General features: G+C 42.1%; 1 protein-coding gene across 1 annotated transcript in view; it reads left to right on the top strand.

The window, feature by feature from the left end:
- The window catches only part of CDH13 (cadherin 13), a 1,000,623-nt gene that overhangs the window by 960,061 nt on the left and 25,910 nt on the right, over window positions 1–14,652 (top strand). The window contains exon 11 of the mRNA XM_026004901.2: window positions 6,192–6,334. Coding sequence (XP_025860686.1) covers window positions 6,192–6,334 — 143 coding nt within the window. The remainder of the gene's footprint in view (window positions 1–6,191; window positions 6,335–14,652) is intronic.

Here is a 14,652-nt window from a genome sequence, read left to right as displayed (position 1 = left end):
ACATAGAGTTTCTGGCCGGTTGGTCAGAAAGGCTGATCTCGCAAAAGGGCCCATCACCCAGGAAGTTGGAAAAGCAGGTTGGCTGGTGGCCTCCAGCTGCTCTGTCCTCTGGGGTAGGACGCTCAGGGGTCGGGGAAAATCATGCACTCAGGGCCTCGCCGCCAGCTCTTGGCTTGCATTGTTTGCCTTGGGAGTACCCGGCAAATGGGGTGCCCCTTGTCCTGAGTAGAAGCAGCAGGCATCACGGAGACGCAAGACAGGAGCATGCCTCCCCAAGGTCTCCGATGATGGGAAGAGACACCAAATAAAGTAAATAAACTAATAGAGGGAAACAGAATTAAAGGTCATGAGAAAACACAAGTAAATACCCACGACGATGGATACTTGATTTTTTTCCATAAATTTTTATTTTTTATTTTTTTAGAGGAGAGTGAGTGTGAGCTGGGGAGAAGGGCAGAGGAGGAGGGAGAGAAAAAATTTTAAGCAGGCTCCACCCCCAGGACAGAGCCCAACACGGGGCTCGAACTCACGACCCTGAGATCAGACCTGAGCCAAAATCAAGAGTCAGATGCTTAACCAAGTGAGCCACCCAGGTGTCCCTACCTGAGTGTCTTTCTTCCTAGCTCATGAGTGGCAATGATGGTGGACGTGTTTGTTTGAACAGTGTTTCTGTGCCTCTGAGAGGTGGGTAGGGCAGAGCCTGTCATTGATAAAAAGGGACCCAGGGGCCCAGGGAAGGCAAGTAACTTGCCCAAAGCCCATGGCAAGTCAGCAGCAGAGCCTGGATACAGATCTTTCTTAATTCCAGGTGTAGTCTGAAAAAGTAAGTGAATAACAGGAACCTGCCTGTCCCTGTCACCCTGGGAGCTTGGGTTAAACAATGCAGGGAGAGAAACAAAACACAAAAGTAAACCCACCAAAAATGCAGGGAGTGGTTGTGGAACCCCCCTGCTTTAAAATGATGTCAATGAATACTTACTTGGTAGCAATGTGAGAAACTAAATATTGAAGAATAAATTTGTTGTTGTTGTTGTTGTTGTTGTTTTAAGAGAATAAATTGGATGTTAATGCTCAAAAAAAAAAAAAATAGTAGAGTCACCCAGGCAGCAGGATTTTTTTAGGGAAGAAAAACACTGAGTGGCTATTGTGTAAAACCCTCAAGCCCTTGCTCTCTCTGGGAGGCCTAACTCCACTGGACATCGTTCTTAGGGGACAGTCCCTGAGTTAACATCCTGTAAGTTTTCCGCTGACTAGCACTACTCCGCATCCAAGAGAAAAAGCAAAATTGTTCATCATACCCCGAAACGGTAGCATCATGAGACCAAAACCATGACTAGGGAGAAACAAAGAGTATTGTTTCTTTGCCAACATGAAAGCCTCAATCATTTAATTCTGTTTTTATTTATATTCTGAACTCTGATTTGAGTAATCAGGAATAAAATACGGTCCATTTAAATTTTTCATTATTTCAAATACATGGAACTACCACAAGTCATTTCTGGATCAACTGCGAGCTTGTTACCTGGTAAGGTGGGAAATAAATGTTACCTTTCTTCGCATTCCCCATTTCTGTGATTATTGCCCCCGACAGGAAGGATGCAACCCTGGGTGTCGCCGGGTGCCAGGCATTCTCCCTGGCCCTGGGGACGTGGAATGGCCAACATGTGGCCCTGAGCATAAGTAACAAACCAACCTGCTTCAGGTCCAGCCCCTGCCATCCGGCGCGCCTGTGTGGAATTCCAGCTCTGCCACTTCTGCTGTGCTGCTTTGGGCAAGTTGCTAAGCCCCTCTGAATCTTGGTCATCTCACCTTTAAAGCGAGCATGATACCAACTTCATCTGATTGTTGGGAACCACAGAAATGGTTCTGAGTTGGGCCCAGGGCCAGGCGCAGGACGTATGCACTCATACAACCCACTTGAACCTCATCCTGACAAAGCACAGTTGGGTGAAGGCAGCAGGCCTACAAAGGCCCTTCTTACACCCCGACAGGTTAGTCTGTATTCATGCCCAGCAAGGACCAGAAGAGGAAGTGACTGCCTCTAACGGGGAGCTCTTACAGGGCGACCTGGAGGAGGCATTTCAGCCCAATCTTAGAAGACAGGAATTTTGCAGGCGAAGGCGTAAATTGCTCTCAAAATGAAAGACAGGTGTTTTTAAAATGGTTCATTCTCAAGAAATAAGGAAATGATCATTGAGGCAGCAAGGGAATGTAGGAAAAACTACATTAGCTCTACTCCTTCCCCATGTGCTTCCCACCACTGCCTCACCTACAGAATGCCATCTCCCCAGGGCTCCGCTGAGCCAGGGGTTCCCAAAACATTCCAGGGGACAGTGAGGATCCCATACTGGACCCAACCCCAGTGGACCACAGCCACACATCGGCGGTCCCACTGGCTCTGCTGGGAGCCACACGCTTCGTGCCAGGTCCCACTGGCCCTCACAGCTCCCCCGTGAGGCCCTGGGATTTTCCTGCCTCACCAAGGCAACAGACACAGACAAGTAGCTCGCTCAAGGTCACAGAGTGAGAATCCAGGTCTTTTTTATTCTGACGTCCAAGTCTTTTACTCACATGGAACAGCTGACAACGTACATGACCCAGCATAGCCATTGCAGAGGTTAAGAGCAGACTGGGGCACCAGACAGCCAGGGTGCAGATCCCAACATCGCCACGCACTCTAGCCCCTAACCTTGACCTTGGCAAAGTGGTTCGTCTCTCTGGGTTGGTTTTGTTGGTTTGTTTTTACATTGGAATAGTTTTTGGTTTTTTTTCTTGGCAAGAAGTCAAATGGTACCTTTTTAAAAACAAAATAAAGATTCTACTTAAGGGTTTTCTTTTAATATTCAAGTAGATTTTTAATGATAGAATCTATCAGTTCTATGAAAACTAAGAAATCTACGGCCTGGAATTTAATATAAAAAAAGTAACACAATGAAAAGGTCGATAGCATCCAGCATCTTTTCAGTTTCCCCCATCTATGAAATGGGAATAATGATATTATCAACCTGTCAGGGTTGATGTGAGGGCTGAAAGAGTAGATACAGCACGCCCCCAGAAAAGTGTCTGGTGCATAGAAAGAACTCAGTTTAGTGTTGGAAGCCGCTGTTTTTACTATTATTATTAAAGGGTACTGTACCCCTGAGGCTGTTCTAGAAAGACTAGACCCGATGCCTTGTAGGAAGCTCTAGCAAGACCCACTCCCTAGTGTTGTTCAGCAGTGCAAGATCTGGCTCACCTACTTTTATGCAATCAAAATTTGATTTGATGTGATTGATGCACACAGAGGTGCTTGGGTCTGTTCACATGACCCAGATTCACCAGGGACTGAAAAAAAGTCTTTCTCTGTGCACTAAAGTGAGACTCTATGTCAAAGGCTCTGTCATTGCCTCCTGGAGGCCCCCAGATGTCCAGGGGTTGCTGCTAAGGCTGCAGCAGAGCCTGGGAACAATCGGAGGGTCTCCCCAGCTGGTGGTCAAGTTGGGACCAGGGGGCAGTGGTGTCATGGGGCAGCTGAATGGCTACCAGAAGGCTCCTGGAGGCTGTTCTAGAGGTTTCTTATTCCTCTGCTCCCTTCTCAATGAGCCAGGCTGACCCTTCTCTCTGTGACCACAGCCTCCCTCAGGTAATAATCACATTGTAAGGCCCCCAAGATTGCCTCCAAGTCAGGGATGGCGGCTCCCCTTCTCCTTGACCACACACCTGTGGACAACCCCTTGGGTCCCAGCTGCACGTGAAGAATCTAACCCATTGTGTTTGGAGTCATCCTCGCTCTATTCTCAGAAAGTAGCTTGTTTTCAAAATTCAGCAAGTATCTTCTGACCACCCTCCAGTAAGTTAGCTGGGAAGCAGCTTCATGTGGGGGTTCAGATCAGGGGCTCTGGACCCACATCCAGACTCTAAGGCCCTGGTAGCTGTGTGGTTTGTACTTTAGTTTCCTCGTCCGTAAGTGGGGATATTATACCTACTGTATTCGTTTCCTATTGCCACTGTAACAAGCTGCTGTAACAGATTACTATAAGCTTGGTGAGGCTAGAAATGTCTTCTTCTCCAGTTCTGGAGGCCAAAAATCCAAAGTCAGTCTCACCGGGCCAAAATCAAGGGGGAACCACACTCCCTCTGAAGACTCTAGGGGAGACTCCTTTGCATTAGTCTAGTCTCAACCTCTGTGGTCACCTGGGCTTCTCTTTTCTGGGTGTCTCATCAGGGCATCTGCAGTTGCATGTAGCATAGTAATCCAAAAGCACCTCCCCACCTCAAGATCTTCCCCTTAATTAGACCTACAAAGTTTGTACCACAGGATTAGGATGTGGACATATTTTCCTGAGAAGACTAGGATGGTAATTGGTCCCAAACTCTTGTTGGTTAAATCAGGTTTTAAATGTTCTTAGAACCAAAGCCAGCAGTACATGGCAGAGATGTTGACTCCAAGCATCTTTACCTGACTGATGAGCCATGAGTTTTCATGTCGCCTCAGGGGATATATTTCAAAGATTGGTGGGGAGTGGCAGGAAAACACTGACTAGCATATCACTGGCTCAAGTACAAAAGCAATTGGTGCACCTGCCATGTGTCACTGGGATAGTCCCACATTACCCAGGCCACTCAGTTCAAGGAAATCTGAGTCTTGTTCAGTTGGAGTCTCCCTGATAGGTGGGATTTTCATTTCTTACCTAATGCACATTTTGTTTGAACTTCTTAGAAGGAGCATGGATTACTTTTACAACAACCTCAAAAAATAGTAACATTTTAAAATTCTTTGATGGTTTCCTATTGTCCAGAACCCAACCCCCTTACAACAGTGGTTCAGATTCTGTATAATCTGTGTCTCTAAACTCACATACTTTCGGTGTCCCCTGGGGAAGCTATGGCCCTGACCACAACCATCCACATGCTAGAACATAAATACTCATTCAGCAACTGTCTGTTGAGTGTCGTGTATGTGCTAAGCAATGTTTTAGGAGCTAGGTCATGATAGCAAACAGATGTCCTTGCCCTGTGGAGCTTACACTCTAGTGAATCTCTCTGTTCCATGTGTTAATTTGTATTCTTCTCTCTTGCTGACTTGTCTGTCCTCTCATTCTCTGACAACATCCCACCCTTTCTTCTGGTCTTGGTTCGGACACTGCATCTTCTGTGAGGTCCCCAGGGTTACCCTCTGTCAGAAGTAATGGCTGTTTCCTCCAAGCATCCGTGCACCCTCCCTGCACTTTCATGGCATTGTTTCTCCTACCGGGTCTGCACATGGGACACACCCAAGGTATTAAAGAAATACAGCTAGGGGCACCTGGGTGGCTCAGTGGTTGAGTGTCTGCTCTTGACTCAGGTCGTGATCCCAGGGTCCTGCGATCAAGTTCTCCCTGCAGGGAGCCTGCTTCTCTCTCTTGTCTCTGCCTCTTTCTGTGTGTCTCTCATGAATAAATAAAATCTTAAAAAAGAAAAGAAATACAACTAGAGTTGGACAGCTGTGAACTCTGCCTCTTTGAGAACTGGGCAGTACAAGCTCTCTCCTCACAGGCTTGTCATGAGGCACAAAGGAGGCACACACACAAAATATTCAGCACAGAGTTGGTGGCCTGCCATCACTTTCTGAATAAACAACTGTGACTATAATGATGTATGGTTTCACTCATATGTGGAATTTAAGAAATAGTGAAAGGGATTATACTGGAAAGGAAGGGAACTGAGTGGGAAAAATTAGAGAGGGAGATAAACTATGAGAGACTCCTAACTCTGGGAAACAAACAAATGGTTGAGGAAGGGGAGGTAGGCAGGGGGATAGGGTAACTGGGGCACTGAGGAGGGCACTTGATGGGATGAGCACCAGGTGTTATACTATATGTTGGCAAATCAAACTTAAATAAAAACAAATGTGGAAAAAAAAAAAGAAGAATTATCTGGCACCACAATGCCTGGGTGGCTCAGTCAATTAAGTGTCTGCTTTCAGCTCAGGTCATGATCTCAGGGTCCTTGGATCAAGCCCCACGACAGGCACCCTGCTCATCAGGAAGTCTGCTCCTCCCTCTCTCTCTGTGCTCACTCTTTCTTATCACACTCTCAAATAAATAAATAAATTTTTTAAAAAGATAATTATCTGGCACCTAGCATGGGAGCTTTTGCCCACCACTCAGTGAACATTTCTTGAACCTATTCTGAGTGTAATCTGAATGTTGTTTGGGACTTTTTTTTTTCAGGTATTCTGTTTACAAGGACCCAGCTGGCTGGCTGAATATTAACCCCATTAATGGGACTGTTGACACCATGGCAGTGTTGGACCGTGAGTCACCATTCGTTCACAACAGTGTGTACACTGCCCTCTTCCTGGCAATTGACAGTGGTGAGTAATTTTTAAAATGCCAGTAAGTATATACTTTTCAGTTATAAATGCATTTTTACATTTTACATTTCTTCTGGTAACAATTGGAGGTATTCTCAGGAAGAATATAAATGTGTGGAGTCAGGGAACGCATTCAAACACACAATGAGAGTGGTGATACCCTGAAATACTGGAATTCTCGGAGCTTTGTCCAGGAGAGATCAGAATGGTGATCTCACTGTGCTTCATCTTAGGCAGGTGCCATGACTAGGAAGGCACATTAATATCCTTCATCTTGGCATCTTGCTCTCATCTGTGGGATGTTTCTTTCACTTAGTGACATCACTGAACTTGATGACTGAATTGTCCTCCAGCTTTTATTCTGTTATCACAAGCGACCATGGAGGGACATCAGGTGTGCTCAGCTAGGAGCTTCATAATCACAGAACAATTGCTGTTCTTTCAAATGCTAGTAATGCAACATCCACGTGCCAGACTCTGTTCGAGATGCTGGGGATATGGCAGTGATCAAACAAAAATGAGTGTCCTCATGCAGCTGATACACTCATGGCGGAAGGAAGAAAATTAAGTAAAATACATAATACACTTTTTTTTGGGGAAAAAAGGAAACATACTATTTCTGTATGAAACAAGGAAAACAGGAAAAAGATAGCAGACAACAGGGTCCTGTGGTTCTAACGAGGCAGCTGTGGGAAACCTCATGGTGGCAGTAACATTTGAGTAAAAACACAAAAGCAGTGGAGATGAAAGGCCTGAAGTTATCTAAGGGAAGAGCAAGGAGGCCAGGAGGACAGGACCAGAGAGAGTGGGTGGGACAGGAATGGAGTAAAGACACAGATGATGTGGGCTTATGTGGGCCTCCACACCACCCTCTGCTTTTACTGCATGTGAAATGGGATGATGTGGCCGAGTGCTGAGGAAGGTGCAGTGTGACATGATCATGCTGCCCTGTTGAGTAGGGCACAAGTGTGGGGACCTCTTAGGAGATCAGTGACAATCTAGGCATGATGGTGGCTTGGACTGATGATAGGGGAGGGGATGAAAAGTCAGATTCTGGGAATAGTCTTTGTATTTCAGACACAAAGCTAACAGGATCTGCCATTGGCTAAGATGAGGGGTCAGACTTTGTTGCGGGTATGGGAAGAAAAGATGTCTGTTGTGTCAATCACACAAGAAGTTTGTTTTGTTTTTCCTATTATTCCTAAAAGTCAACTGTTCATGGCTGAAGATTCAGTTTCGAGTCCCATATATCAAAAATGAATATTCACAGGGCCTTTTGTATATGCCTTTCATTATACTCAATAACAGGTAAACTAAGAATTCTCAAACCCCATCTCCATGTTCTGGGCACCCTCATGCAAATCACATATGAGATCATGTGTCTGAGAAATGCACAATCAGTGCAGGATGTAGTAGGCAGAGAGGGCTTCACAATGAAGTCAACCTTTGAGTTTGGCCTTGAAAGACATGTAGGGTTTGGATAAGTGGCAGGGGAGGAGGTAGAAGTGCCTGAGAACACAGAGAAGAGGAATCAAAACTAGAAGGGAGTGTGGCATGGGTGGTAAGAAAGGGAGAGAGAAGAGTTGCACCCACTGCGAGTGAACAAGTGGAAATCCATTTGGATGTACATGAAAAGTCATATCCTCAAAACATCTCAACATCCAGACAAGTCACTTGATGGAGCCAGCAGCCAAAAGATTGCCTAAGTCCTTAAGGAGGAAATTGCATGATGAGATACACACAGACATTCATTCATCCGCACACATTGTGCTTGGTCCTAGAGACTTAGAGTTGAATAATGCATGGTCCTTGTGCTCCATGCACTAATGAGCGATTTGAGGAGTTAGACTAGTAAACACAAGACCACAATGCAATGTCGTAATTATTCTGTTGGATCTAAGCCCAGAAGAGCCCCTTGTCCAGCCTTGGGAGTTGGTCACAGGGAGCTTCTTGGTTAAAGGGATCTTTACAGAGTGATGAAGGATAAGTTGAGAAAAGGTAGCGCATTTTTGTAATTCCATTCCCATTTTTAAAAAATTTTAATTCCAGTATAGTTAACATACAGAGTAATATTAGTTCTAGGTGTATAGTATAGTGATTCAACAATTCCAAACATCACCCAGTACTCCTCACAACAAGTGCTCTCCTTAATTCCCATCACTTATTTCATCCATCCCCCCCACCTACTCCCCTGGTGACCATCAGTTGTTCTCTATAGGTGAGTCTGTCTCCTGGTTTGTCTCTCTCTTTTTTCCCCTTTGCTCATTTGTTTTGTTTCTTAAATTCCACATATGAGTGAAATCATAGGGTATTTGTCTTTCTCTGGCTTATTTCACTCATCATTATCTCCCTAGCTCCATCCATGTTGCTGCAAATGACAAGATTTCATTCTTTTGTATAACTAAGTAATATCCCATTTTATAAATATATATTTTATATAGATATATAATTATATATTTATATTCATATATATAACATCTTCTTTATCCATTCACCAATCGATGGATACTTGGGCTGTTTCCATATCTTGGCTATTGTAAATAATGCTGCTATAAACATGGGGGTGCATATTTCCCTTTGAATTAGCATTTCGTATTTTTTGGGTAATACCCAGTCGCACAATTACTGGATCATAGGATAGTTCGATTTTTAACTTTTTGAGGAACCTCCATACTATTTCCTGGAGTGGCTGCACCAGTTTGCATTCATACCAAGAGTGCACAAGGGTTCTCCTTTCTCCACGTCCTCAGCAACACCTGTGTTTTTTATTTTAGCCATTCTGACATGTGTGAGAATACATCTCATTGTGATTTTGATTTGTATTTCCCTGATGATTTGTGATGCTAAGCATCTTTTCACGTGTCTTCTATATGGCCATCTATATGTCTTCTCTGGGAAAAAAAAATGTCTGTTCATGTCTTCTGCCCATTTTTAATTGGATTATTTGCTTTTTGGGTGTTGAGTTATATCAGTTCTTTCTATTTTGGACACTAACCCTTTATTGGATGTGTCTTTTGCAAATATCTTCTCTCAGTCAGTAGAATACCTTTTAGTTTTGTGGATTAGAAAAGGTAAGGCATTCTAATAGAAGCCTGAAAGAATATGGATATGCACACTGAGAAGGCTTGCATGATTGGTTCCAAATGTACAAAGCTAAGAGCAGAGAGATGGCCATGCACCCACTGCTCTGAGGTTGGTACTAGGTCCTGCATTGAATGCCTAGCTCAAATCATAGTTCCTGATTTAGACCCGACACTCAAAGATCTGTGGAATAGATCCTGAAATAGATATAAAATGCTCCATATGCTATGTCAAGATGTTTGATTTGATTATGTTTCTTACTTGCCCTCAGAATAACTTTTGTGCTTTAGAAAGAGAACTCTTTTGGAGGTGTAGAAAATGCACAATGATGACATGGGAGCCAGGGAGCCATTCTAAAGCTGTGGCAGAAATCAGAGTAAAAGAAGCAAGAAGTAGTGAAGTCAGTTTAGGTGGAGTGAGTCCAGAGTCAGGAAATATGTTGAAAGCCATAGCCAGTATCTTAGTTGCAGGGGTTAGGGTGTACCTGGTGCTGATAGAAATGGGCCAGAAAAGATGAGTCTAGAAAATATCTGGAAGGAAGAAACAAGACTTTGAAAAAAACACATACCCAACGTAGAGAAAGCGGATATTGAGATTTCTAATCCAGAAACCAGGAATGACTATTCCATTGACAGAAATGGAATGGGTTTCAAAGCTTTGTTCCCATGTTGCCTTTATGGGGTGGGTGTTGAGATGATGTCCCATGGGACTGGAACAGAGGTAAGGAGGTTTTTCTTAGAGAGTCACTCATGCAAAAGAAATGGGAGCCATCAGAACAGGTAAGTTTTATAGAAGGAACAGGCCTAGACAGGAGTATTAAGGGCATAAACAGTGGGTGACAATAAGCCAAGAATGTTTAAAATGTTGTTTGACTTAAAGAGTGTCAATTATAGATGAGCTAAAGTGATGATTTCAGAGTTCTGTGCTACCTAAAAGTCTCTGTACTTGTAGAGAAAATTCTCAGCTAAGAACAGCATGAAAAGAGGTTGAAATACAGCAAATAGAGTTGTCATTGCCTTATGAAATATTTTACACAATTATTCATTTAAAAAAAGGAGTGAAGTACACTTTAATTTTTGCCAGAAACAAGAGCCTCCTCTGCAGATGTGACTAGGCAAGCTGCTTATAGACACCAAGGCTCAGTTGATAATTCCTACTTAAAAGGTTGTTGTGAAAAACGAGAAAGAGAAGTGCAGTGCCCTCTACACTCACCTCAAAAACTATATTAAATGCTCAATAAGTGTTAATTTCACCCCAGTGGGGGTTATAGAAAGGAAAGAATGCAGCCAAGAATGGTCCTCAAGAAAAATACAGTGTGAATCTACTTCTCATTTCTTTTAATACTAATATCAAACAAGTAAATTCAAAATCTGGTGTCACAGATGTTTCCAAAAGGACGAAATGTCCCTGAAGACGTAATGATAAATAGAAAACAGGTTGGCATTAATACACAGAACCATCATTAGAGATGATAATCTTGAACAAAGCCCCAAAGACTTAAAGTAAAAAGAGCATAAATTTAAAAGGATCTCATAAATCAAAGGAACTTTTGTTTAAAGCTTCCTTTTAGTCACTCACTGAAAGCATCTCTCTAGGTATTATGTTTAACCAGGAAAAACCAACACTTACCTATTAGATCAAAGTTAATAGTATAACTGATGTCTCAATTTTAGACAAAATAAGCATTTGATTTTATTTAATTTCTAGAAATTCAATATATTTGATGGAATGAAAGAATAAGGATTTTTTTGTCATGTAACACTAGGAAAGCTAAAGCAAAATAAAATGATTTTCTCCAAAGAGTCACTTAGGAATTTATATCAAAACATGTTGATATATAAAAACATTCTATCAAAACATGATAAAACATATATGTCTGTAGGATCTTCCAGATAGGATACAACAGACTGCTGTTCCCACTGCAAAAACTAGGAAAACCAGGTTAGATTTTAAAAGACTTTAATTTTAAAGGCATCGGAGAGCCATAGAAGTCAGGAGGCATTGATCAATGGAAATACCAAAGAGGTTAAAAAAAGCAAAAAAAGTGTAAGACAACCAGCCATTTCTTCTTCACTCTGGAGGCCTTTTCTGATTCTGGAGGAAGGTCAAGTTGGACCCAGGCAGAGGGCCCAAGATGAAAGGAAATAAACCAGAAATGCTTGTAACAGTCATGTGGAACTAGCGTGACAAAGTGAAAACCTGAGGGCCTTTAAACACATGGCTACTTTTCCCTCATGGACAAATGCCCTTTAAAGGACAGAGTAAAATCTCCTGGGGTCTCACAGAAACAGAGAGCTAGCAGAGGAAGCAAACACACCTTAAACACAGAACCATTCTATCCTTAAGACATTTGCCAGATTTTAAAGGTACAAAGTATTGTAGAATGGGATGGCCAGTGCTATAGACTGAATGTTTATGTCCCCCCAAAATTCATATGTTGAAACCTAATCCTTAGAGTGTTTGGAGGTAGGGCCCTTGGGAGGTGCTTAGGTCATGCAGATAGAAACCTTCATGAGTGGGATGAATGCTCTTATAAAAGAGACCCTAGAGAGTTCCTCTGCCCCTCCTGCCATGTGAGGATACAGCAAAAAGACTCTGTATTGAAAATCACAAGTCACTGCTAAGAGAAGTTTTAATCCTATTAAATGAGAGATATACCACGTTTATGGATTGGAAGTCTCGATGCTATTGAAAAGTAAATTATCTCCAAACTGACCTAAAGGATCCAATGTGATACCAAGCAGAATCTCAGGTCTTTGTTTTGAGGTGAAGGAGAAGTGTATTGTAAAATTCATGTGGAAATATAAGAGGCTAAAAATAGCTAAGGCAATCTTGAAGAGTAAGTTGGAGGACTTACACTATTAGATACTCAGACCTATTAGAAAAAAAAACAGTAATTAAAATTATGTGGTGTTTGCACAAAGACAGAAAAAAATTGACTGATGAAGTAGACTAGAGAGTTTAAAAACAGGTACACACACACTCAGTCCCTTTTTGTGACCAGGACATGGTGACTGCAGATACAAAAGCATGGTCTTTGCAATAAAAGTCCTGGGTTAATTGAATACAAATATGAGAAAAAATGTATCCTGACCCTTCTCTTAGGCCATATAAAATAAACAGTAACCAATTCTAAATATATTACAGGTCCAAATATGGAAGGTAAAATAATACATCTTGTGGAGAAAAATATGTGAGAACATATTGGTGTCCTTGACATAGGCAAAGATTTTTCAAGCAAGACACAAAAATAGGGATCCCTGGGTGGCTCAGCGGTTTGGCGCCTGCCTTTGGCCCAGGGCGCGATCCTGGAGACCCAGGATCGAATCCCACGTTGGGCTCCCGGTGCATGGAGCCCGCTTCTCCCTCTGCCTGTGTCTCTGCCTCTCTCTCTCTCTCTCTCTCTCTCTCTCTCTCTGTGTGTGACTATCATAAATAAATAAAAATTTTTTTAAAAAGACACAAAAATATTCACCACAAAAAGGGAAAAAAAAGTCGATTATGTTAAAATTAAGAACTTCAGTTCATCAAATGATATCATTAAAAAAGTAAAATGATAACTCACAAAGTAGAAGATATTTACAATACAAAGAAATCCTATAATCTGTAAGCAAAAGACACAACCCAAAGCAAACCAGGGAAGGAACTTGTGTTGTACTTCACAACAAATGCCAATAAACACAGAAGAGATGACAACTTCATTAATCAAAGAAATAAAAAATTAAATTATATAGATATAAATGAAAATACAAACGAATCAAGAAAATACAATGAAATGCAATTCTGTGACATACTTACAAAACAGCTGAACTGGTAAGTTGGAACATTCCAAGTGTTGGCAAGGATGTGCAATAATTGGAAGTCTCCTATCCAGCTGGTAGAAGCGTAACTTGGTTACAACCACTTTGGAAACTGAAAGTATCAACTAAGGCTGAACCTTTCTTCATGCTATGATCTAGGAATTTTACACCTAACTATATATCCAACAGAATTGTGGATATGTGTTCACCAAAACGCATGTGCCAGAATGTTAATAACAGCACTCTTCCTAGTAGCCCCCAAACGGGACGCTATTCAAATGCCCAACAAGTAAATTATGGTACAGTCACACAATTGAGCCTATGCAACATTGAGAATGAATGACCTGCAACTATTCACAACAACACGGGTGAATCTCACAAACAGTATTGAACAAATCAGGAAACCACATCATGAATGGTTCCATCCGTATAAAGTTCAAACACAAGCAAAACTAATCATTACTGCTAGATTACCTGGTGGATATGTTTTTTGATCCTATAATATTGGACTACATGGGTGTGTTCAGATTGTGAGAACTCTTCAAGCTGTATATTTATAGAAACATAAATGTTTCTATATTTTAATAAAAACTAAGCCAAAAAATGTACGACTACACAGAGAGTGCATACCTGGTCCACTGCACCTTCCCCGGGAGGGCTGTAACCATTCGTGTATTCTCCAAGTACCTGTTTACCCTAGAGATAGACTCTCAGCATCCTACCATTCTATGGAAGGACAGTCTCAGCTGCTGATGGGCTGATACTGCCAGGAAAGCTGAGTGGCAGGATGTCTGCAGAGGGAACGAAGCGAAGTTCACATTCTCAGGTCCCCAGGATACCCTGCAAAAGGCAGAAGTGCTACCATCTTAATTTGCCACACACAGCTCTGCTTATCTAGTTGAGAATAATCACAAGGTAGCACAGAAAGAGAATTTTCTTTTAGGTATCTCTTAGAGACTAGAGATTGCAAGATCAAGATGGAGGGATACAAAAAGATAGTCAGAAGCAGGGCTGGGAACTTGTTCTGTGCTTAGCAGAAACAAAAAAATTCTTTGGACCTATTTGGTTGGAGCCCCAAAGCCAGTCTGTATAGATTCTGGAATCATGCTTCACAATAATATTGACAATGCCCAGGCTTAGACAGTTTGGGGAGGAAAGGCACATCAGTCCCTCCCTACGTATAGAGGCTAGGTTGTAATGCACAGGACAGTCAAGGATGTACAAGGCACTTTTCATAAACTGGTATCAATTTTAATGAGTTACAAATCACCTAACAACATGGTTCCATTATAACTGAAATGCTTCTGTTTTGCTAAAGCAGAACTGGCTATAGTTAAATGATTGGAAGAATAAAACACTTAATCCTATAGATTAATAAGGTGTGACCTTTCATGTTGGCAAGCATTTTATCTTGGGAGATGAATATCATTTACCTCA

This window comes from Vulpes vulpes, chromosome 12, assembly GCF_048418805.1.
Source record: "Vulpes vulpes isolate BD-2025 chromosome 12, VulVul3, whole genome shotgun sequence".
Classification (NCBI taxonomy): Eukaryota; Metazoa; Chordata; class Mammalia; order Carnivora; family Canidae; genus Vulpes; species Vulpes vulpes.
The sequence above is the reverse complement of the archived record's forward strand: the minus strand, read 5'-3'. Positions and strand labels throughout refer to the sequence as shown.